Source organism: Neofelis nebulosa, chromosome 3, assembly GCF_028018385.1.
Source record: "Neofelis nebulosa isolate mNeoNeb1 chromosome 3, mNeoNeb1.pri, whole genome shotgun sequence".
Classification (NCBI taxonomy): domain Eukaryota; kingdom Metazoa; phylum Chordata; class Mammalia; order Carnivora; family Felidae; genus Neofelis; species Neofelis nebulosa.
Window position 1 is genome coordinate 202,556,056 of NC_080784.1, and position 25,483 is coordinate 202,581,538.

At 59.0% G+C, this 25,483-nt stretch overlaps 1 protein-coding gene across 3 annotated transcripts in view; it reads right to left on the reverse strand.

Annotated features, from left to right (window-relative positions):
- Positions 1-786: 786 nt before the first annotated feature.
- PPP2R2C (protein phosphatase 2 regulatory subunit Bgamma) overlaps positions 787-25,483 on the reverse strand; it is a 139,540-nt gene continuing 114,843 nt past the window's right edge. For all 3 annotated transcript variants that reach the window (XM_058723151.1, XM_058723153.1, XM_058723152.1), the window contains exons 7-9: positions 16,149-16,318; positions 12,312-12,403; positions 787-3,528 (exon numbers count right to left, since the gene is read on the reverse strand). In XM_058723151.1, coding sequence (XP_058579134.1) covers positions 3,237-3,528; positions 12,312-12,403; positions 16,149-16,318 — 554 coding nt within the window. In that variant the 3' untranslated portion in view covers positions 787-3,236. The remainder of the gene's footprint in view (positions 3,529-12,311; positions 12,404-16,148; positions 16,319-25,483) is intronic.

A 25,483-nucleotide genomic window follows, 5' to 3' on the forward strand; every position in this document is an offset into this window, starting at 1 on the left:
CGTATGTAAAATGGGTATGGCAGAAGTACCCCCCCCCCCCCCCCCCCGCGAAAGGGCTGACACGAAGCCGAAAGGTAGGTCAGACAAGGTAACGCCCGGAATCAAGACAGTACGGGACCGTCCCGGGACAGCGGTACCGCAGGATCTGTCAAGTATTTTGTGTATCTCATCAGTCGTCCCAACAGCACTGAGAAGGACCGGCACTGCCCTCTAGTTACCCAGGTGGTTCAGAGAGGTCGGCCTGGGTCCAAGGCCGCACAGCCTGGGAGCAGCTTTCTCCTTTAAGCTCTGCCCAGGGGCCGTGTGGTTGACAAAGAGCTCAGCCAATGAAAGCCCCACCAGCAGGACCCACCAGAACAGCACCTGCCTTCCTCTTGCTGAGTCTGAAGTATAAAGTGCCCTCTGGAAGGTGGAGAGGAGAGGCCTGGCCCCCAGGAGGGGTGCGTGGGGAGACCACCGCGGGGGGTGGGGGCGGGGGCGGGTCCTCACCCATCTTCTGGCTTTTCTCAGCCACTGCGGCACACCAGGCTGGGCCACCCCAGCTTCCAGGACGAACCAGCTGCCTTGTGGTCGCTCTCCTCCCAGGCTCCCCTCCCATACTCATGCTCTGGCTCTCTGTCTCTCAATAATGAATAAATATTTAAAAAATTTAAAAAAAGAGAGAGAGAGAGAGAGATAGCAAAGCTTTGACGTGATCCAGCCTTTCCCGTCCACCATATTGCCTCCTGATGGCACCCACCTCCCCCCCCGGGGGTTGGCCTCACTAGAAACCACCAGCACTCCGAGTCCCATTTTCGATGTAACGTTTGTTATTTTATTGGAAAAAGCTGGTATTAACATATTTATAATTTTATTCAACAGTCGGATAATCCGAGATACCGAATGAAACCAGAATGCACCCATGAGTTACAGAATCCAAAGTGATCAGGTCTATCTACCTACCACACGTCCAACACCAACCAAGACTTCAGTCCTCAGAGTATTCGAGTAAAAACAAAAACCACCCAACAACTTCACAAGGACTAGGTGAATGCCCATACATTTAAGAAGAGCAGAAAATTTAAACAGAGGAAGCAGCCGAGTTTGTGACTATGTTACTGGCCCGTCTGTCTGCCGCGGCTAGTCCTGCCCCTCCCCCACAACACGTGTCGTTGTTCACAACCTGCTTTGGACATCACGATTTTCCAGGGATCTGAAGGCATGCTTTTCCTCTAGGATCTTTCTTCCTTTTCCTTTTTTGGTTTGCTATCCAAAGCTTCACACAGAAGTAAGGAACCAGGAACTGTATTAAGACCTCCTTTTGAATGCAGTGTAAGAGTGGTACTGTGTAGACGGGTAAGTGTGAAATCTACGCTCTGACAGTAAGTCCTCGCTGCAGTTCGAGTCTCCCCTCAGCATCCGAATCACAAAGGGAAGGGGATTGTGCCAAATATCCGTGTAATTGTGTAAGGCCCTCAGAGCTGGATTTTGGCTTCGACAAGATTTCTATACAATTTACCACATTCTTGAACCTCTTTACAAAGGGGGGAAAAGAGGAATCCAATCCAGTGATTGTTAATTTCAATTAGAATAGATATGTACATATAATACTGTCCAGGTCACCTGGATTTTACAGTGATATACAAACAAACATTCTTCATTCATGTTGATTTAAAAAAAAAAAAAAAAAAAACAGGAACGATGGACCCATTTCCTTGTGTAAATATCATATGGCCAGAAGTGAATGCACATGCGTTTTGTGCTTTGATGCACAGAAAAGTACACCACTATCCACTGAGAAAAACCTCGGGTGGGTCTGTTTCCTGGGTTGGGTTACACCCTGTAAAAAAATGTTGGCTTCGGCCTCTGCACTCGGTTTCCTGAATCAGGACGCCCAGCCAGTGGTTCCCCGTCATCTGTCATTCCGTGCAGAGGACAAGTGGGCGGGGTGGGGTGGGCGGAGCTGGTCTCCACGTCCATGGGGCAGGAGCAGGTGCTATGGAGACACGGGCCAGGTCGTTAAAGAAGATGTATCCTGAAAGGTCAAAACATGCAATCTCCTCAGAGGCAGCTCGGTGCACCTGAACGAGGGGCTGGGGTACAGATGGGGGCGCAGCAAGGTGCCCCACAGAGGGTGGGGGTCTGAAGTCACCACACAGAGCTTGGCACCACGGGGGCCTTCTCCATACTCCGTGCTGCAGCTCGGGTCTCCCCGGACCCTCGTCATGGCCCATCTGCTCTGTCCCGCTTCACAAGATGAAGATAAGTTTCCAGAACCTTCCAGGCAAGAACGTTGCTTTAACACGAGCCGCCAGCGTGGTGGACTTGGGAAGGGCCCCGTGCGCGTGAAGGCCGGCTCAGGATTCCTGACTCCACCACTCGGTCAGGACGTGCGTTGGACAAACTGGTTCATTCTCTCGGGGCCTCAGCGTCCTCCCACGTCGAGTGGGGCTGATAAATTACTCACCTCTCATCCCTGGCATCTGGCACTCTGTGAGGGGCTGGTGTTTGTGGAGGAAGCGATGGGTCATGGACAGAGCCGCGTGAGCTCCCTCGAGGGGCCCAATGACCATGAAGCACGACAGGAGAGCCCCGCAGAGTGGGGACTGGATCCGTACGCGTGAAGGGCCGAACGCCGTGCCCGGCCCCCCCACCGGCCCACGCTCAGCAAAGGCTGGGGCAACGGTGAGAACAGGCACACACACACACACGGGTGGCTTTCGCTGTCCCCTTTCCTGTCTGGGAACGCCAGACCTGGGGGACTGAAAGACATTGCAAGAACCTAAAAGTGGATCTCGCACCTGTCTGTTCTCAGCACGAGTCCACAATCCAAAAAGCAAAGGGATGACCCTCAGCTCAGAGACCGTGGAAATTGCTCCGTCTGTAATCAAAAGAATCCTGGCTGGCTGGTTTGAGTCCGTCGTCTGGTCCCCAAAGCCCCGATGGGGGGGGGCCCGTGAGGCCCCCCGGGGTGCCTGCTGTCCCCTGCGAGTTGCTGCTGGAAGGAGTGAAAAGTGATCCTGGAAATGACAAAGTCCTAAGAGCGGGACAGGCGGCAGGCGGTTAATGAACGAAGCGCCTGATCCCCGAGGCGACGGTCACGTCCATGTTACGGTCTGTGGCTTCAGTGAACCCTCCTTCCTCCCATTTTCAAACAGCGGCCAGCGGCGGCGGCCCGGCCGGGGGACCGGGAGGGAGGGACGCGCTCCCAGCCGTGCCACCAGACGGCTGCGTCCCCGACGGGGGTCCGCACACACCTAGTGCATCTCAGAGTTCACTTTGTCCTGGAAGATGTACAGGTTGTTGGTGGCCGCGATGGCGATGATGTTCTCGGCCGGGTGCCAGGCCGTGTGCAGGATCTTCTTGGTGAAGTCCAGGCTGTCCACGCTGATGTCGTCCCGCCTGCGCTTGCCGCCCACGCACACGCGCCTGGGCTTGAGCACGGCCCGCGGCTTGCTGCTCTCCCTCGAGGCCTCCAGGGTCACGTCGCGTTTGGTGTTCCGGTCAAACATGCGGAAGAAGTTGTTGTAGGCCCCAGTCATGATGACGCTGGCGGGAGAAGGAGAGGCGTCAGGCGGGTTGGGGGAGGGCAGGGTACGGGGAAGAAACGTGCCACACCTCAAGTAACCACCCCGGGGGCTGCAGGACCTCGCTCCCTAGGGTGGGCCCCCCGCCCCGGTCCCACCTTCCCCTTGGGCTCTGGTCCTCCCCCACATCTCAGCTACCGTCTGCCTGCAGAATCCAAGGCCGGGAGCTGAGACCCTTTTAAAAACAATTTTTTTTTTTTTTAATGTCTATTTTTGAGAGAGAGAGAGAGACAGAGCACGAGCGGGGGAAGGGCAGAGAGAGAAGGAGACAAAGAATCTGAAGCAGGCTCCAGGCTCTGAGCTGTCAGCACAGAGCCCGACGCGGGGCTCGAACTCCCAAACCGTGAGATCATGACCTGAGCTGAAGTCAGACGCTTAACTGACTGAGCCACCCAGGCGGCCCTAAGGCAGGGGAGGAGACCCCTTCATGCTCTGCCCCAGACATCGTAAAGAAACTTCTCCCCGTACTCTCCCCTTTGTCCAGGAGAGGACTGGCCAGACCTCCAGGCACCAGCAGAGGGAAGGCCCCTGAACTGACCCGACGCGCCCTTCACGGCAGGGACCCAGCACCTTCCTGTTCTGAGTAGTTGGGTGACTAAATGAACACACGTTGCACGCCATTGATGTGCAGATGTTCACGGACTTTCCTGTCCTGCTAAAGGGAATTTGCCCATTGTCCATCCACGCCTTCTCCCTCCCCGCTCCGAGAAGGGGTGCCTGGGGCCTGGGAGAAAGGCCATGTGGTCTGTGTGGTAAGAGGACGGCAAGAAGGCCAGCGATCGGGGCCTGGGCCTACAGAGCGGGTTTTGGGGTCTGGCCCAGGAGAGTCTCTGGAGCAGCCGGGGGTGGGGGAGGGGGGCAAAATAACCGGGGAGGAGGGAGGGGATTCTGGGAAACAAGGTCCCCTTCCACATCCTTCAGGGGAGATGTGTACAGACTGGGATTCCTGTCTTCCCTTTGGAAGCTGAGCGTGTTTCTTGGGGCCTCACTACTCTGAGACAGAGCCCCGCGGCCCCCTAGGTGAACACGGGTTGTGCACACTTTCCACATCTCCATTTCCCCAAGTCAGGGGGACAGTGCAGTGCAGGGGAGCAGGAAATGTTCAAGGCCGAGGTCCACCTGGACAGACCAGGAGAGGTTCTCTTATTAGGCACCGGGGCTGTGGGAGGCCAGATGCTCCTGGCATGGCTCAGGGGCCCGGGTGATGCTGAGTCACGGGCTGAACGTGACACATCTCCTGTAACGTGTCCCCCTTCTCGTGGGAGAACGTGGGCTGGTAAACCGACACTAGGAGAGTGTAGCACCCGAGGCCCCAGCCTCAGCATCTCTATCCGAGACCGGGAAGCCGGCCTCCCGGGGCCTGCACGGAACGGACTAGCTGTGATTCGGTGTCACAGTTACCTCGCCTGTGGGCCATCTCTCAAGGTCAGTCCCTTCTAGAAGGAGGGGCGGGGTTGTGCGGTGGGGAGGCCCCGCTGCCTCCCTGCCCCTCGGAGTTCTGATCCTCTCCAGGAAGGGCCTTGTAGTCTTGGGTCCTGGCAAGTCCGGGCCAAGAGTTCCTCTGAGGGAAGTACTTTGTGTTCCCACTGACAGCGGCTTCCGGGCCTCCCCTGCCCGCCCTGCACATGCGGTTCCCGGGGATGGCCTGCGCCCGTGAGGCGACGCTTCCCGCCAGAGCCCGCGACCTGCCGAGTTAGCATTTGGTGTCCCTCCCCCGACGCCCAGACCGCTTTGTCCGACCTTGTGTTCGGAGATCAGTGGGTGGGCGCTTGGGGACAATGAGCATGGAAAACCTCCATAAAGCGGTTCTTCTGCCATGTTCCAGGGGTGTCCAGGCAGAGCCAGGCGGGGGTCACCTGGATCCCAGCAGAGGGCAGAGGGTGCAGGCCAACTGGGTGACTGGAGACCAGCTCCACAAAGGAGCTATGCACAAATGTTCTGGAAGGTTCTAAGGGAACCACAGGGAAAGTGCCGTGCCCCCGGGGCTGGAACATTTGGAGATTTTGTTACCATCCCCCAGGCCTGAGGGGTGAGAGGAGGAAAGGTGAGAGACACAGAGACAGAGTGGCAGAACTGTGTGAAGGGGCTGGCTGACCGGGGCATAGTCCACTGAGAGGACAGGGAGGGAGGTGGGACAAACACCCTCTCCCTCCCTGCTTCCCTCCCAGTGTCCCCACTGGTGAAACCTGGTCAGAAGCCAGAGGGCATGCTGGCGTGTTGAGGCACCTGCTCCAATAACCGTGGGCAAGCTTCTGTGCTGCCTCTGTCTCCAGCACTGGGTGGGGGCTCCTGGGGCAGGCCTGTCTTGCCTCAGAGTCCCAAGCCCGGGCTTGGCCTCATCGGGGGAGCGAACGCTGGCCCTCAGCAGCAGCCAGACTGAACCAGACCAAGCCCAGCCCCCTGGTGCCTGCAGAGAAGGCAGTACATGCTCCGTAAATGGTAGGGAACGAAGGGCCAGAACCTTCTCTTATTCACGGCCAGACCTGCAAGTTCAGAAGGTACCTCCCCCCAGCAGGTGCTCTCTAAGCCGAATGAGTGAATGAGTGAATGAATGAATGAATTCAGCGGAAGGGTCACAACCCTTCACAACCACCCTCCCAAGTCCTAGAAATGCAGGAAGTGGCCTTGCCCAGCCACCCCTCTGCACTTGACCTGGGACACAGCCCAGTGGGCGGAGGGGCTTCTCTGTGGCTGTGGGGGCAGAGCCGTGGGGGTGGGCTTGGGGGAGGGGCCCAGTCGAGCAGTTCTGCTTCTCTGGAGGTTTGTCTAATCTCTGGAAGGGAGGGGAGGGGAGGGTGGGTGGAGAATCCCAAAGTATTCTCTGGCCCTATTCTCTTGTGTTCTACAACTCCGCCCCCCAAACCTTCATCCCTGTGAATAAATCCCTTTGTTGTTGAGACAAAGAAATGGCATGTCGCAGGTGCATGCTGGGAGAGGCCCTCTCACTCCCACCTTCCAGAAGGAGGCCAGGCCAGCAGCCAAATGGCATCCCTCTTAACCTGCAACTCGGAACTGAGACCAGGCTGTGGGAAGGAAAGTGGGCAACAGAGTCAGAGACCCAGAGTTGTTCTCGGGGGGAAAGGCTCACTCCCAACATCAGGCCCCAGGGAGCCCACTGGAGTCCATCCAGGTGCCGGCGGCTCCCGGCAGCTCAGCCCGTGGAGCGTGTGTACGTGGCTGGAAGACAGAGCTGGGGGCCGGGAGCTGGCGGCCGGGTGACCTGCCGAGGCTGGGGGGACGTGAGCGGCCGCCGTGCGGCCCAGTGCCAGAGTCCCGAGGCCCGAGAGCAGGGGCGCTGCTGGGAACAGGGCTCGTGGCTACCTCTTATAATAATGAGCAGACACTCAGGGACAACGTGACCTGTTCACTGTCAGAGGCCCACACAGCCGGGGAGGTGACAACTCCCGGGGAGTTTCTGCACCCCATCTCTTGCTTTCTAGAACAGGGTGGGACATTTGCTCTAAGGCTCCAGGCCGCCACGGTGGGTGGTATATGGGGCACCCCCAACCCCCGTGCCCGCCCCCGAGGGTGTACACGACCTGGCTCCTGTGCATCCTCTGGTCACCTGAAGGTAGGTGGCCTGACTTGAGCCCATCCCCTCTACCTTCACCGCCCACATCCCCCTCACCTCTGGCCCAGAGGGACGGCTGCGACGGCTCACTCACTGGTCTTCCTGCTTCGGTCCCTAAGCCCCCCATCCCCCATGCTAGACTCTCCCACGACACCCACCCCAGGGAGGCCCAAGGACACTTTGACCTGAGACTTAACTCGCTAAGCTGTGGCCACATCAGTTGCTCCTTCTTTCTCCTGAGCTTTCGGCCATGCTGTTCCCTCTGCCCCAATGCCTTGCCACACTCTGCGGGCAAATTCCTACCGCTTTCTTGAGACTTGAGAGCACCTCGTCCAGGAGGCCACCCCCGGCCCCCTCCCCTGCAGGGCCCCCACCCTCTCTCCCCCTGCCCAGGGCCCCCCTCCGGGCTCTGCTTTAGTCCACGCAGTGTAAACCACAGAGTCCTCCTAGGCAGGCACTGCGTCCCATCTCTGCCGTGTTCCTGGTGCCCTGTGCCCTCGGGGACGCCAAGACCAGAACCTGCAGATCCCAGGCTGACACCTGCATGGACAGTTGGGGCACAGCTCTGCCACGTGCCCCGCAGAGGGGGATGCTCAGACCTCGGGGGTCACCGGCTGGGACGAACTCTCACCTCCCGGCCCAGGACAGCAGCCCATCAGGCCCGTCCGGCTCAGCAGACCAGGGGGGGACCCACCTGTGGCCCTGCCAGACGCCCCCCCTTCACTTGCACGGCCGGTATCCATTGGTATCAGGCGCTGGGTCCGGGGGAGGGCCCCCACCTGCCAGGAGCCCCCAGGACATGCACAGGCAGGAAGTGCCACTGAGCCAGATGCCCGTGGCCCCAAGCTTTACTTAGAAGGTGCTTCCTGCTTTCACTCCTTTCTCCGCCCTTCTTTACTCGTCACCCCCGTGCCCAGCCCTGGGACTCAGGTGACGCTGCTGAGGTGGCAGCAAGAGAGAAAAGATTCTCTCCCTCCCCCAGGGTGAGCAGCTGGGGCACCCCTGCCCTCGTCTGGCCTCACCCTGTGGCCCCCACCCTGCACGGGGCTGCCCCTATTAGGCAGTCATTCCCAGAGCCTGCGGAGAAGAGGGATCACCTGTAGGCCGCAGACCCACTGGGGAGGCTCATGAGACCCACACCAGCCTGCACTCGGCAGCCTGGGGCCGGGGCGCAGCTGTGGTCTCCAACACCCACGCTGGATGGGGGCTCTGAGATCTCTACAGGGCCAAGGGCTCCCCTCCTTGGGCCCAGAGCAGCTGCCAGGGAGCTCAGCCTGGGGTCAGGAACTGGGCGTGGCCGCGGCAGGCGCTGGGCGATCTGGGACACTGGCCTCCCCGTAAGAAGTGAGGACAGAGGCCTTTCTCTCCCCACCTGCTTTACTTGGGCCTCCAAGGCAAAGGAGCGCCCCAAGCCCAAGTATTGGGAGCAGGTGCTCGGGCTCGCCCACCTGGCTCCAAATTCTAGCTCTGCCCCTAACATCAATAAAATGGGGGTAATGAGGGACCCCAGCTTCTGGGGAGCATGGACCAGGAGTCTCAGTAAAACAGAGCAGTGCTGGGCCCGGGAGACCCGCCCCCCGTTATGCTAGATGCCTTGATTCTAATCATGCTCCTGGCCTGAAGTCCCACCGGCTAAGCCTGAGGCAGGACACCCAAACTGAGGAAGCAAAAGGAAAGATTCTCAGGGAAAGGCCCTGCCAGAGGCCACACCCTTCCCTCCAGGCCAGCAAGGGCAGAGAAGAGGGGACAGCAGCCCAGCTTTGCTCACTTAACCAGCGAGTGCGGTCACGCAACCGCCTGTCCTTCGGATCCAGCAGGGGAAGGGAGAGTGGGGTCACTAAAGTCATTGGCAACCCCGCCCAACTGCTAATCCTCCTCCCGTTAAGATGCAGAATCAGGCTGGCACGTGGGAGAGAGGGGGCCCCCTCCCGGCCTGCAAGGAGAAGGGTCCCTTTCATCTCAGGACAGCAGGTCCCAGCACCCTGCAAAGCACTCCAGGACAGAAAGGCCCACTGCTTGCATTCTTACATTCCAGAAGGTTCCCTTAGCAGAGGAAAGGGCAGCCCCTGCCCTGGATTGTGTCTAGGCACGTCGCTTCACCTCTGCTAGCCTCATTTTCCTCCTCTGCACGTGGGGATGCCGATCCGACCGCTCCCGTCCCCAGGGCTCTCTGCCCCCCTCCGGCCAGCCGAGGGACTGCCAAGCACAGGGCTCCATGCACCCCCTGCTGGCTGATCATGGCTTGCAATAATCGTGTCCTTGCTGATTGGCTCCCAAAGTGAGCATGTAACCCAAACGAAGCCAATCAGACCCCACACCCTGGGAGGGTTGCGGGCCGTGAGGTCAATGGCAGGGCAATCCTGCCAGCCACGGGGCGTTGCAGCAGAGCATGAGGCTAGTGTGTAAGGAGAAGCAGGGAGGCACAGAGATGAGGACAGGGAAAGAGATGGCCCCAAGGTACACCTGAGCCCTGGGGAAGGCTTGCCTGGAACCTCTCAGAACAAGCTGAGGCTGGTCTGATTTCTGCAACAGGAAGACGCTCGGTTGACGCAAATCCCTTTGTCCTAGGCAGAACAGATCAAGGAGAGCTTCCTAGAGGCGGTGGCATTTGAGGTGGGTCTTGGAGGCTCAGCGGGGTTCTTTCCCCCCACCCCCCCCAAACATTCATCTATCTTGGAGAGAGAGAGAGTGCAAGCGGAGGAGGGGCAGAGAGGGGGACAGAGGATGCTGTCGGCACAGGGCCCGACGCGGGGCTCGAACTCACGAACCGTGAGATCACGACCTGAGCTGAAATTGGAGGCTCGACCGAACTTCCATGGCCGATACTGACTCGTGGACTTTCAGCCTCGAAACAGCCCTGGAAGGTCACGGTTGATTAGAACCATGCTCCAGGGGACAGGTGGGCAGGCTCAGGAGGCTCGGGGGCTAATTCGAGCACACAACTGGAGGGTGGGGGAGAGTGGACCGGAACCCGAGGGTGTCCGGCCCTTCCCTCTACACCAGGCCGCTGCTCTTGCTGGCGTTGGGTACGAGGCCACCGTGAGGGCCATCAGACCCCAGCAGGTCTCTGCTGCCGTCTGGGCAACAGGGCACATGGGCTCCCCACGGATAGCAGAGGGATGGCTCAGCTGAGCCTGCAGAGTTCGCAGGGTGGTCTGGTCTGTACGAGCGGGGGTCCTGGAGGTCAGCGCTTCTTCTCCCCTTAGGCTCTGAGCTCCTGGGAGGCAGGGACCGTCCTCCACCCGCCACAACAGGCTCTGAGGAGGGCTCAGGATGAAGCGGAAGGAGGTGGCACACTCTTGCGCCCTCCAGAGTGTCATAGCCACTGACTAGACACCCCTGAGGTGCGGAGTGAGCCGCTTAGGATGGGCTGAGCCACGGTCACACCCCCCCCCAAGGGCACCCCATCCCACGGGGAAGGCAGAGGCAAGGAGAAAACACGCAAAGTGCCAAGACACAGGCGGAAAAGTCAGGAGGCTTGGGGCCAAGGTGGAGAGGGCCCTGAGGGCTTCCTGGAGGAGGCGGCCTTGAGTTGGGTCGGTAGTAACTTGAGGCGACAGGAGTGAGCTAGGTACAGTGCGGCCAGGATTCCAGGCTGCAGGAGCAGAGCGGTTGTGGAGGGGGGAGACAATACAGAGACGTGCGGGACCGCCGGGGAGGGGGGTGGCTGGTATGTTAAATGCGTGGCAGGAAGTGGCTCGTGAGAGGCAGGACAGCTGAGCTCCAACCAGGACAAGCTCAGTGGCTTCTGTCCCTGGGAGCCAGGCGTCACCTGTTCACGAGCGCCCCCTGGTGGTAATGTGGAAGAAGGGCGTGCATCGGCCATGGCCAGGGGAGACTGCCCCCAACACACACACACACACACACACACACACACACACACTCCCCCGTGGCCAGCAGTAAGTCCCTCTCCTGAGATTCTGACAGCCCCCACCCCAAGACCCACAGCCAGCCAGTGCTCGCTGGGGAACCCCCAATGTGTCAGGGTCTGAAGCTCAGGGTATCCCAGAAGCCCTGTCCTCCCTGGGGGTGTCTGGGGTCAGCCTGGGTGCGGCACCCGGAGGGAGTGCTGTGTCGGCCTGGCCTCAAGCCAGCCTTCTCACTGTTATCCAACTGAGCCCCTGTGACCCCCACGCTGGTCCCCGATTGAGAGCTGAGCCAGGTGAGCCCCCGGGATGTCAGCAGCAGCTCTAGGGGACCCCCACCCTGGACCCGGCGGCTCAGCCCCATGTGGGGCCAGCCTACATGCAGGCAGCTCCCTCCCGGCCCCGGCCCTGCGGTTCCTGGCCCCTCCTCACCACCCCCACCCATCCTAGGGTCCCAGCGTGCCTGTCGCATCACAGAAGCTCTTCCCGTGACCGCGGCAGCACATGACGGATGCACGCCCCTGGACGACACTTGAACCAAAGGCTGCTGGCCCGCACACCACGCCTCCCCCCTGCACCGCGCTGGACCACGGGACAGGGCGGGGACGCCGGGCCTGCCTGGGCTGTGAAAATGTGACGGGCAGTGCTCTGGGACACAGTGCGGTCTATATCCTGCATTTTCTGGTCACCTGGGCCCCTGTGCTGGGCCTTCCCGTCCATGCCGGCCCTGGGCTGAGCCAGCAACAGGGAAACAGGAACTCACATCGGGCCATCTCCCGGGTGGGTGGGCCGTGAGATGTGGCCGGGCCTGGGGGACCCTGCCAGCCCCAGAGGTGCGGAGCTGTGATGTGCCCGCCGCCCCGGGGGGCCCGATGTAGGGGAGCCACCAGGGAGGCAGGTGCAGCCATGATGGGGGCGGGGGGAGGGGGAGGGTGTGGACCAGCGGCCGAAGCTCTCCCCGCCCCCTCTGTGGCGGTCCAGGGAACACCCCTCATCGACAACCTGGGGATGTGTGTGGCTAGGGCCCCGGCCTCGACTGTTTCCACTATCACTTAGGAGACCGGGGCGGGGGGGGGGCGGGGGGGGGGCGTCCAAGTGGACGGCAGGTGTGGTCACAGGTTGTGACCTGGCTGTCGTTTCCTGCCCTGGCCTGTGAGGGCTGAGAGCTCGTGGGCGCTGGAAGAACGGATGGGCCGCTTCCCACACGTTCATCCATCAGGCTCATTACCAGCGAGTTCCCCAGGATGCCAGGCCAGCAGCCGAGGCGCTCCCCGGCGAGGGGGCCACTGCCCCCGGGTTGGGGGTTACCTGTCGCTGCCGTTCCAGGCACATTCAAACTTGTCGAAAATGCAGTCGTTCTCGTACAGGGAACAGAGCTTGCTCCGCAGATAGTCGTGGACCTGGTGAGAGAAGGGGCCGGTGAGTCGGGGCAGGGGGCGCCCCAGCAGTCCTGGTCCCTGCTGCGAGAAGAGTGTCCCTGAGCAGGGAGGGGCTGTGCCCTCTGGGTCCGGATGGCCCCTCCAGCCCCGACTCAGCCCTGCTCATTGAGAAGGACCCACAGCCAGACGGGGGGACGGGGCCGACCCTAGAGGTGTGGCCAGAGGGGACAGTCGCAGTGACAAAGGGAACGATACCGTAGGGACCGGATCCTGGCTCCACCCCTCCTCCCCCACGCTGTGTGACCCCGGGCAAGTGACTTCACCCCTCTGAGCCTTGGTTTCTTCCGCCTTGAAGTGACAAGAGCACCATACCTCATGGGCTGTGGCGGGACCAACTGTAGGAGGCTGTGTGGTGCAGGGTCACGCTCTCTGAGGATCGGAACAGTCACCCTGAGCACGGATCATGGGAGAAAGGGGAGCCCACACAGGCCTCTCAAACGTGACCTCGGTGCGTGTCACTCGTCCTGTTTTGTGGACGAGGCCCTGACACTCAGGGAGGGTAAGTGACTGGCTCAGAGTCACACAGCTGGTAAGCAGAAGACCAGGACGCTCTTCCAGAGTTAGCTGACACCACAGGAGAGACGGCGATGCCCCTGTGGCCCGGGGCCACCCGACAGCGGCCTCTATACCCAGAGGGCCTGGTCGGTGCCCGCTCTCTGCCAGGCACGTGGCCCTGCCCTCTGCGTGGGGGGAGGGGAGGGGACAGTGTACCCAAAGCCTGAACTCCTGGCTCTGCCCCTTACCGTGTGACCCGGGAGTCACTTAGCCTCTGTGACCCCCGGGTTTCCCATCTAGGAAGGGGGTCACGGACCCCTCCAAGCAGACAAACGAAGGGCAAACACGACAGGTATTTGGGACCCTGATTAACTCCAGAGGAACAGACAGAAATAGGCATTCAACTCCTGTTGGGCAATGCCACAGGCCAGGAGTCAAGTGTAGGGAGAGGAGGGGGGAGGAGGGAGGGGGAAGAAAACAGGTTCTGTCTGAGAACCTCTTATTCATCTTTAAAAAGATGGGTGCCCCCACCCCCTGCCACCCAGCAGCCTCCAGGGTCCCCAGGCTGAGTGAGGCTCTTCCCTCGGAGCGTCCAGTGCATCTGAGGGTCCCGCCTGGACTTTCTGTGTTTGTGTGGACCCCTGCTCCCAAGGCTCAGCCCGGTCGTACAAGGTGACTTTCTCGGGCCTTGGCTGAGATGCCCCTCCTCGGAGAGGGCTCCCTCCCTGCCTGCCCACCGGCCCACGGAGCGGGCTTCACGGCCCTTCTGTTCCCACCCCCACCTGCACTCTTGTGTGATGCCCTCCACACTCCGACGACGTGTGGATGCTCCCCTCCAGCGGGACCTGTCTCCCTGGGGTGCACAGCGGACCATCCAGCTGCCACAGGGGCGGGCAAGAGGCCCCTCGAGGCTGTCCCCTGCGAGCCCCCCGTCCCGGTCCCCCATCCTTCCCGGTACAAAGGCCACAAACAACAGCATCCCTCTCCACACTGCTCGTCGGTCACACCCCACATTCAGCCAGTCCAGAAGCAGAATCCAAAGCGACCTGGAACCCAGCTGCCACTCACCACGTCCCGTGCTACTCCCTGCCCCGAACCACCGTCTCCCAGCTCACCGCAAATGCCTCCTGACTGCTCCCCGCTTCTGTGCCCCCCGACCCAGTCTGTCTCCACGGGCAACCCGAGAGACCCCTAAGAAACCAAGCTGGACCATGTCACTCTGCTGCTCAAGACCTTCCAGTGCTCACAAGCCCCCTAGACTCTGCCCCCAATCACCTCTCTGACCTCAGACTCTTCTTCTCTCCCCCTGCTCGCTCTGCTCCAGCTGGCTCCCCACCATTTCCTGACCGCACGAACCACGTGCCCGCCTCAGGGCCTTTGCACTTGCTGTTTCCGCCCCTGGGAGCACCTTCCCTGCCCCCCCCCGCCCCTGACGACTGATGCCCTCACTTCCATCAGACTCCAGCACCCCTCCTTTCTCTGCCTCAGCTCCTGGTTTATTTGCAGCCTGTGATTATTTCATTTTATTTCATTTGTGTATTTCCTTGGTCTCTGGCCATCCTTCCGGTTGGAATGGATGCCCCTTGAGACTGCCGTGGGAGCCAAGAGAGGAGGTGGGGGGTGAGGGCACTGGTCTTGTGTGTCTCCAAGACCTGGAGGGAGGGAAGCCTAAGGCAGGGATCACTGGCCCAAGCCTGGGATGGAGCCACTGGGTCAGGGACTCTCACCCTCCTCCCGTGGCGAGCGTGACGGGTGGGGAACAGCACCTGCCTCCACGGGAACCCGCACGGCCTCATCTGTGCCGAGGCTGGAGGAGGAGTGATGCCCAGCGCACATTACAGCCCCAGACTGCCTCTGCCGGGAAGCAGGCACGGATGAGGCTGAGCAGAGGACCCCTGACTGCTTGTGGGTCCCCAGGGAGGCCCCCAGTGACAGGCGCAAAGGCAGCCCCGGAGGAGCCTGGGAGGCAGGCTGACGAACACACACGTGAGAGGCACCAGGGGCTATGGAGGAGAGAGCGGAGCCAGGGGAGAGACGTGGGAGGGCACGGCTATTTCTCTCAGACAGGTGAGAGAAATAGGGACCCCCCTATTCTATAGGGTCCCCCTATAGGGACCAGGGAGCCCCCTGGTCCAAAGCCACACCGCACCCAGGGTCGCTGTCGCGCAGGACCCTGGAGGGCAAGGCTGCGGCTGCCACTTCTCCCTGGGGCCCAGGGTCTAGCCAGGCACAGAGCACCTGCCAAATAGGTGTGACCCCTTAGATGCCTGGGGATACACGGTGCCTGGCTTCATGCCGGCCACGGACAGATTCCCAGGGGCTCATGGGCAGCCCCCCCAGGTCTGCATTGTGTGTGCTCCCTGTGCAGTCAGAGCGGCCTCACTGATGCACTCGTCCGAACACACAACACGCACGCACGCACGCACGCACGCACGCTGTTCTCGCCCGCCCTCTCCTGCAAAGTGAGCGCCTCCTGCCCTCTGGTGGCAGAGCAAGGAAGAGCAGGGGCTCCGGGGAAAGACCGCAATCCCAGGTGTGCGGCTGGCTAGCGCTCTCTCTACTCCTGCAGGTCTGCCACTGAACTCAACTTTCTCCAAATACAACCGGATAGAGAGAACTCTGGCCCCATTCCCGTGGGGTCTTAACATCGTGCGAACTTTGTTTTCCACCCCCCGACTCTATCTGGGTGGATCGTAACAGAAAAACAAAAAGTCGTAACTTTCCGGAAGGTGCCCCACGCTCCGGCCTAAGGGCCTGACTTGCGAGGCCCGTGCCGAGGACTGAGAAAGGTAGCACGCTCCCAGTCACCGCCGCACGCGCTAAGGAGGGGTGCTCCCCGGGAGAGGACAGGGCTTCTCCCGCCTTAACTGCAGACGCGGGCTCCAGGAGGGGCGACCTCATCCTTCATCATCTGCACCCTCAAACCGGGCCTCGCCTGTCGCTCACCCTTGTCCCTCTGGGCCCCGACGGCAGGAGCCAGCAAGGGGACGGCACTGCCCCCACCCCCGCCTGGAAGGCAGGCCTGGGCCGAGGTGTGTGACTGGGGACAGGCTGCCCGATTTCCTGAGCCTTCATACGGGGCGTATGGAAGCCACCTCTGCGGCGGGGACGCCCCTCCTGGGAGTTCTGGGCACAGGAGGTGGAGGCCGGGGGGAGGGGGGGGCTCCCACCCCTCAGAGGGGCTCCGGAGTTTCTAGGCCGTGGCACCCACCTGATAGGTCTCGATGGGCCTTGCCTCCATGTTAAGGTCCCAGACTTTGACCGTGAGGTAATCCCGGGTGAGCATGTATCGGCCACTGTGGCTGAACTTCACGTCCGACACGGAGGAGATGATTTCGGAGAAGAAGGAGCGGTTGCTGGGGTCCTCGGGCTCTTCGAACACTGTGGAGACAGAGAATCGATTGCCGTCACCGGGCCGCCTGCCCCACGGATCAGAATAACAGACGACTCTGTTTCTGTCCTGGGCTCTCGCTGTATGGTCATTCACTCATGAAGCCTGAGGCTAAATACCTGTCAGGCCGTGGCCCCGAACCGACCCTTCTGAGGAGGGAAGGGGCAGCTTTCGGAACCACGTTTATTGAGCATTTACTCTCTGAGCCAGATTCTGTGCACAGCCCGTTCCGTGCATCACCTCGTCCAATCCCCTGATAAAACATCTGGTCGGTACCACTATCGGTCCCATTTCATGGCCGGGACAACTGAGGCATGGATGGCTAAAAACCATGCCCGAGGCACTGAGCTAGAAGAAAGTGGCCGAGTGGGGATTTGAACCCAGAGGGACACCGGCTGGGCCGCACTCTGCTGCCACCTACTGGCGTCCTGATGTTCTCACACGTGCTGGGCAGCGTCGGGGAGGAGGCTGGGCCCTGCTTGCAGCCCGGGGCCTCTGCTCACGGTGCACCGGGCACTCACGGCTGAGCCCCGCGGGCAGGCACGTTTTGTCTGGCTGCTACAGGGATCGTGGCTACATCCAATCTCGCTGCCACAGATGGAGCCTGAGTCCCATCAGCTGCCCGCCACCCACCTCCCGGCATCTCAGACAAGGTGCTTCACGCAGGAAGTTGCTTCCCGGGCTCCTGAAGGCGACAGCTTGCCGCCCCTACTGGATGATCCCACTCTGGGACAGAGTGCACAGTGAACGGCCCCCCAGGCAATGTCCCCTCCCTGCTGCCCCTGAGGACGGGGCCTTCGGGGCACATGGAGGTTCCCACCCAGCAGGACAGGTTCTTCAGGGCTCAGTCTACTGCTGGCTGCCCCACCAGTCTGCCCAGCAACACCCTCGCTGGCCAATCAGATCCCACAGTGGCCCTGGTGCTGGAGCAGGGTGGGGACCAGGCATTACCCAAGTGTCACCTTAGCTAACCAAGCCAACCAAGCATTATTAGCTCCTTAGGAGCTGGGCCACGGAAGGGCCCGGGATCACGGGGAAGGACAGAGTGGGAGGCCAGCACCTCTTTACCAGCCAGTCTGGAAGGATTTAGACATTTGACAACCTTTCTAGCTGTCCCCACGGACACCGGCTGAGTGGCCACTCTGTCTGCTGACCCCTGAGTCCCCACACCTGAAACACGGAAGCAGAGAGCTGAGCACATGTCTCTGGAGGCTCACAAGAGTGCCCTCCCCGCCAGCCCCTCCCAGTCCCCAAATCCCATGTCCCACTTCCCAGGTCTGTTCCAGCCCCTTGTCCCCCCATCCGGGACCCCCGATCTCACTCCTGTTCCTGTCGTTCCCAGAAATGCAGCTCTTGCCGAGCTCCTTTCTGCACGGTGGCTGGAAACATTTCATGCCAGCCAGATGCTCTTGCGTCGATGCATTCATTCATTCTCTCAGACACCCAGTCCACACCAAGCGCCCACCATATGCCAGGCACTGTCTGAGACCCTGATGCCGCAGAGAGCAGTGAGTCTCCCGGAACCAACATTCTCACAGAGACAGGCAGTAAAACTACATGCTACACCGTCAGGCAGTGATGAGGGCAGGGAAGAAAACTAAAGCAAGGAGACAGATGGATAGGAGCTGGTGATCTGGAGGGACAGCGCCCAGGGGGAAAGAGCATCTGAGCAGAGATCTGAATGGAGTGAGGCAGAGAACAGTGTAGGTGCTGAGAGAGGAGGACTCCAGGCAGAAGGAACAGCATGTGCAAAGGGCCTGAGACAGGGACAAGTGGAAGGCCACATGGACGGAGAAAGGAGTGAGTGAGGTGCCGTGAGCCAAGGGAAGGAGTCATCCCATAGGCAATGAGGGCAGGAGAAAAGGACGGCATGGTGAGGTGTGGGTTTCTCCAGGATTCACCTCCTTACAGGGGCAAGGAGACCTCCTGGCACGTCACCTTTAACCTCTAAAACCTCTAAATTCTTATTTTATTTTATCTTATTTATTTTGAGAGAGAGAGCACGGGAGGGGCAGAGAGAGAGGGAGAGAGCGAATCCCAAGCAGGCTCCACACTGTCAACACAGAGCCTGATGTGGGGCTTGAACACACAAACCCTGAGATCATAACCTGAGCCTGAAACCAAGAGTCAGATGCTTAACCGACTAAGCCACCCAGGCGCCCGTAAAACCTCTGAATTCTGATTCGCGTCTCACATAATCAACGTTTTGTGCCTCTGACGCCTTCATTTCTGGCAGGGATAAGCATTTGTAAAATTTCAGCACTTAATTTCCTACTTGGAGTGCCGAGACTGTGTGTCTTCCTTAAATGAACAGGGGTATAAACCTGTATTTGAGAGGAGCAGGGCAGAGGGTTTCAGAGAAGAGCGACCCCAAACAATCAGCAGGGACCTAGGTGTCCCCCCGCCCCCATTCCTCCCCAGGTTCGAGGCAGGAACCCCCTCTTGACTGAATTAGCATTTGTGCCCCGAAGGGTCGGAACAGAAGGGGAGTTATACAGGCATAAAACGGGGTTGGTCTCTTGCACCCCACTTTGAGGGGGCCCCTTGCACCCCATGCCCACTTTGGAGGTTTCTCCGGCCAATCCCCCAGGGCTGGCCCAGCTCGCTTCGCCCCCCTGCCCCGCGCAGGGCGTCTGGCACGTCCTGTGGGGTAGGTGGGTGGGTGGGGCCCCAAGTCAGAGGAGTGTCTACACAGAGCCATGGGCTGTGTCTCCTGCCAGCTTCAAGGAGCAAGACGCCACAAAGGTCATAGGCTGGGCGGGCGCCCTAATCAATAGTTGAGAACAGAAACACCAAACGGTCCCATGTAACCTCAGTTCTGGCCACACCGGGCATTTCTGAGGGCTTTCTAAGCACAAAAGGACCAGCGTTACACGTGATCAAGGGGAAGGGACACTGACAGGTCTTACCTAGGAGTTCTTTTTATTTTCCAAACACTTCTGATACCGCTATTCTTTTGTCAAAAGGTCACCGAGTGTCCCCGCCCGCCCCTCCCCCCAACCATGGGCAAGCTGCACATCCCCCAGGGCATGGGTAACAGATAAGGCGGGGAGGGGGGGGTCTCCCTTCTAATTGATGGAGTCACGAAGGACATTTCACAGTAATTATTGCTGCCACGAGTTTAAAGAAACGCATCCCAGAGCCCCTGTCACTGAGACGGGATGAATCCCACCTCTCCCCCCTCCCACCCTAATTATGTTCAGGTTGGAGGGCTCTGAATCCCCAGAAATCTCCTGTTTCTTTTGAATGATTTTGCATAATTAAGGCTCTCGTGGTCCTGGCTGGTTCCCTGACAACCACATCCTCCTGTCTGGGTGCCCTACAGCATCGCCACGGTCACACGGTGGGGAGGGGCGAGAAGCACCCCCCCACCATGCCCCAAAGTGAGACGAAGGGGCCCCCTGAGGATCCCAGCTCTAAGCACCTGTGCACCCAAGGAATGGGAAGGTGAAACCAGAGGTCAATGCTGGCTTTCCTCTCCAGCCTCATACCCAGCAGACGGTGTTCCTCTCCTTTGTTTAATGTTTATTTATTTTTGAGAGAGAGAGCACAGGTTGGGGAGGCAGAGAGAGAGAGAGAGGACGGGATCAGAGGATCTGAAGCGGGCTGACAGCAGCGAGCCTGACGCAGGGCTCGAACTCATGAGCTGTGAGATCATGACCTGAGCCAAAGTTGGACGCCCAACCGACTGAGCCATCCAGGCACCCCACTGATGGTGTTCCACTCTTGCCTAAAGCCCTCTGTGGCTCCCAGTGCCCACAGGATCAAGATTCAGGCTCCTACAGGTATCAGACAAGCTCCTTCCTCACCCGGCCTTCATGGGCCACCTGCTCCAGCCACCCTCCAGCCGCCTTTCCACCAGGGCCCCAGGGCCTCGAAAAGGGTGAGGCAAGCAAGGTCCCTAGGGTAGCACACTAAGCAACCCCTTCTCAGGGTCACCCTAAATGACCTCTTTCGATGCCCTTCCCTGCCATCCCAGGCAACAGAGCACAGCAAAGTTCCGTGCGCCCTCAGGGAAGCCCCTTGACCTGTCCAAGCCCACGTTCCCTCACCTGGAGAACAATGATGTGACCTCCGGAGGTCACCTAACTCAGTGAGGGACTGGAGGAGTTGCTCAGTAAAACTGGGTGGTGATTTTTATGGTAATTTTCCTCACTGTTTTCTCTCCTTGAAATTTCCTTTCCCATTTTTAGTCCTCGTCTTTCCTATCAACTCTTATACATCCTTCAGAACCCCAACTCAAATACCCTGTTCTATGCACAGCTTGTCCAGACAGATGCTTTCCAAAGAAATAAACTGCTCACCCTTGCTGCCTGCGCAGCCTGGACTACCCTCCTGTATGGCATCAGCAGGGACGTGCGGTCACTTCATGGGGCTGTGAGCTCTTGGGCCAGGGGTCCTTCCTCTCTGTCATTGGTCATCTGAGTGACCCTGGCCAGCCTGGAGCTTCACTCAGAGCCCAGACCCACTCACAGAGTGGACAGAACCTTCCATGCTGCCTCTTCTCTGTGCCTTTCCTGATGCCTTTCTTCCCTGACCTGATACAATCCCCCCGCCCCTGACCCCCTACTGCCCTGGCCACCACCACCACCAGAAGCTAGAGGGTGTGCCTAGTGGGGAGGAACAGGGAGTCAGTGCAAGACAGTGGGCACAATGGATGCTCACTGATGAAGAGCTGACAATTGTCATTTCCGGTTAATAACCACCCCCTGCCCAGCGCCATTTGATGGACCCCAGTGGACAAAATAAAAGCCAACCCCCATGTGGCCCTGGCCCTGCGTGGTCTGCCTCCACCTCTCTGTCTTTGCACCTGTCAGCCTGCCTCTTCTCTCGCCCGCTGGGGGCCCTCAGCGCCCTTCTGCGGCTTCTCTTCCCAGGCTCAGTCCTTCAGAAACTTCCCCGGCTTCGATGCTGTCATTTCCTTGGCAGGTCGCTTCCCCACACCTCCCATCAGCCCCGCAAGGGCAGGAGCCCGCTCTCCACGCAGAGCCTGCTGTCCTCCCGCACCCCCCCCCTTCCCATTCCGCGGGGAGGCTCCACCCCTCCACCGGCAGGCTCCACCCCTCCACCATGCCACCCAGCTCAGAGCACCAGCCCACCCCTGCGCCCAACCTCACCCCAGTTTATTCTCCACGCAGCAGCCAGAGGGATCCTGTCAGCACAGAGCCAGGCCGGGTCGCTCCCTGCTCAAACGCCCTGTGGCTGCTGGCCCTTCAGGGTGAGCCCCAAGCTCTTGCCATGGTCTATAAAGTCCTCTTGCTGTGGTCCCTTCTCTAACCCTGCAGCCCTCTGACCCTCACGCCCACCTGCGCCCTGCGTTTTGCTCCTGCCTTTGCACTGGATGCTCCCTCTGTTGGAGACATTTGCCCTGGCTTTGCCTCCAGATACCTGCAGCCTCCCCAGCAGACGGTGGCTGGATCTGGTCCTTCTACCCCAGATCCATGATCAGGAGTGAGTCCAGCCCCTTTCAATGAATCTGGCTCACCCTCCTTTCCCATAAGCATCCTTAGTTCTCAAGTTCTGAATCTCTGTGAAGACTGAGAAAGAACACAAGTCCATAGGCATGGGACTATCGGAGCCTCTATCCTAGCTCTACCTAGCTGTGTGACCTTGGGAAAACACCTTAACCTCTCTGTGCCACCCATGTGGTCAACAATAATGGCCCCTAAAGCTGCATAAGTTCCCTCACGTGGCAAAAGACTCTACAGATGTGACTACGTGAAGGGTCCTGAGCTACCGGGGTTATCCTGGATTCTCCGGGCGGGCCCGCTGTAACCACAGAGTCCTTGAGCGAGAGAAGAAGAAGGTCAAGGCAGAAGGAGGAGATGGGATGATGGAGCAGAGGGTGGAGGGCCGCACTCTGGAGGTGCAGGAAGGGGCAAGAGCCAAAGGGTACGGTGGCTTCTAGCAGCCAGAGAGGTCAAGGAGACAGATTCTCCCCTGAACTCTCTGGAAGAAATGCAGCCCCACCCGAATTCTAGACCTCTGACCTCCAGAATTGCAAACATATACGTTTGCGTTGTTTTGTGCCGCTAAACTTGTGCTGATCTCTTTTTTTTTTAATTTTTTTAACGTTTATTTATTTATTTTTTTTTTTTTTAATTTTTTTTTTCAACGTTTTTTATTTATTTTTGGGACAGAGAGAGACAGAGCATGAACGGGGGAGCGGCAGAGAGAGAGGGAGACACAGAATCGGAAACAGGCTCCAGGCTCCGAGCCATCAGCCTAGAGCCTGACGCGGGGCTCGAACTCACGGACCGCGAGATCGTGACCTGGCTGAAGTCGGACGCTTAACCGACTGCGCCACCCAGGCGCCCCATAACGTTTATTTATTATTAAGAGAGAGACACAGAGCGTGAGCAGAGTAGGGGGAGAGAGAGAGGGGGAGACACAGAATCTGAGGCAGGCTCCAGGCTCCGAGCTGTCAGCACGGAGCCCGACGCGGGGCTCGAACTCACGGACCGCGAGATCGTGACCTGAGCCGAAGTCGGTCGCTCAACCGACTGAGCCCCCCAGGCGCCCCAACTTGTGCCAATTTCTTACGGCAGCACGGGAAACCCACAGGCCCAGCGTCCTCATCTGTAAATGAACAGATGAGGGCCTCCGTCGTAGGGGGGCTCAGAGGATTTAATGAGACGTAAGCCTAGAACGGCATCCGGTGTGCAGGAAGCATCGGCAAACGTTAGCTGGGCTGTTGCTTCCCCAGCGCATCGCAGGGGTCCCGCGAGGGGCAGCGCCTGACACGATCGCCTGTTCCAGGGACTCCCGTGCCCCAGCCGAGCCCAGACCCTGTGCTGTCAAAAGCAGAAGTAACTGTCTATTTTGAGGCATCGCGGAAGCTGTTTCCATGGTTACCCGGTCATACCGACTAGCAGACAAAAGACTTCCACTGCTTCGGAGAAAGACGTGAGGCTGAGGGCTGGGCAGCGGAGTGGCCTGAGGGCCCCAGCGCTGCCCCCGATGGAGGGCACTGCCCCTCCCTGTGCCTTGGTTTCCTCATCTGTCCAATGGCGGAAATAGCCATCCGCTTGTGGTCTGGGCTGCTCTCAGCCAGGGGAGGGAAAATCGCTGCGTCACCTGCTGGGAAGATGATGTCGTGACCCCTCATCTCTAGGGACCACTGTCAGCCATTCCCGAGTTTTGGGCCACACCTGGATGAACGGACAGAAGCGAGATCTAAAGGAAGGGATCTAATCTCTGGGTCACTTTGAAAACAACCATTTATAGGGTGCCTGGGTGGCTCAGTCGGTGGAGCGTCCGAGTCTTGATTTCGGCTCAGGTCACGATCTCGGGGTTGTGAGTTCGAGACCCGTGTCAGGCTCTGTGCTGACAGTCGAGCCTGCTTGGGACTCTCTCTTTCCCTCTCTCTTTGTCCCTCCCCCGTTCTCTCTCTCTCTCTCGCACTCTCAAAATAAATAAAAACGAAAAAAAAAACAAAAACAAAAAACCAGAATCTATTCCAATAGCAAACCTGTATAAACCAATAATTAAATGCACACACGAGTTTTACTAAGACTTCAAGGAGCAGATATTAAACGAACCGTTCCAGGCAAAGAAAGAGAGTGGCCCAGCTCACTTTCCAAGAGTCGAATAATCTTAGTAAAACTGCGCAAAGAGAGTGTAAGAAAAGACAATTAAAGACCAACATCACGTATGAACATTTAGGCAAAAAAAAAAGCATAATTTTTGCCTTCATGCAAAACTGTCTCAGCAAGAGACATGGCCCCCAGGCCACGGGCCACCCAGGCACAGCAGGAGATCACGGCGGTCAGAAGCCACCATGTCCCTCCCTTCGTACCTCGGCCCTGCAGAAAACAGCTTTCGGGAACCTCGGTGTGATCTAGGGAGAGGCAGCCCTAAAGTTACGATGTTCACCGGGGCCCTCGGAGAAGAGGCAAGAAACACAAATGGAGATGGGCCATCGAAAATAAAGTTCTAGCCCCTGCACTCCTGAGTCTGTGGGCTGATTCACATGCAGGGCATACACCCCCAGGCGTGTGACAGCGACGTGCCCGGAATCCGCACACGTGTGCCTGCGCTCAGGAACCGTACAAGTGACGGCTGCCTAGGGGGGTGGCCGCCCGCTCAGACCCCGGGGGAAGCCAGATGACAAAAGCCAAGGGGGACTGCGACTTCCACCTCCCGCCCGCCGTCATTCAAACAGCGTGGGGTGCCAAAGCTGTCTCCGTGCTCCCCAGACACCAGCTCGCCTGCACGCACACACATTTCCTGGCTCAGAGTTGAAATCCAAGTTAAAACAGATACACAGACGGATGTAGGGAAGAACATGGTCTCACTTTCTCAGAGCCCAGCACTCAGGGACAATTTCTTGGCATATTTCATTCCCTTGTTTTTTCTGTGTCTTTTTTTTTTTTTTTTTTGTAAAATAGTCATTATCTTCCTTTCTTGCCCCCACCAAATATTTTAACATAATCATTTCCTCGTGTCATTACAAATCTAACGCCACATTCTAAACAACCGAACCACGGACGGCATCGTCATTCCTCGTCATTTTCTCTGTTGGATGTTTACAATGTTTCCGAATTTGGCCCCTATGAAAAAGGCCGGACCACAAGGCCTCATCCCTCTTCCTTCCCATGGGCCCCATGTGGGATCAGGCTGGGCCCAGAGGTGGACCCCAGACTCTCCTCTCTTCTCCAACCTCGTTCCGTGCCAGTCTGACCCAGAGTTGCACCCGGGCAAATCTCCAGAGCACCTGCGGCCTGAGCCACACGCGGTGGGCATGAGGTGGTCGGGGCCATGCCCTCCAGGGCGCAGAACAATAACCGTTAGGGGGCACCTGGGAATATGGAATGTTACATGGCAAAGGGGAAATCAAGGCCGCCGGCCAGCTGACCTTCAGGCAGGGAGGGCTCCCTAAATTATCCAGGTGGGGACCCATGTAATGACGAGGCTCCTTCAGTGTGCAAGGGGGGCAGGGGAGGCAGTCACGTGATGCAGCATGATTAAGAGCCCGTAGCCGCTGCTGGCTGTGCAGACGGAGGGAGGGGCCACAAGCCAAGCGATGCAGGTACCCCCAGAAGCTGGAGAAGGGAAGGTATGCATTTCCCCCGTGGAGCCTCCAGAAGGAACCGGCCTGTCGACACCTTGATTTTCTTGTCTGGTAAGACCCATGTCAGACTTTTGAACTGCAG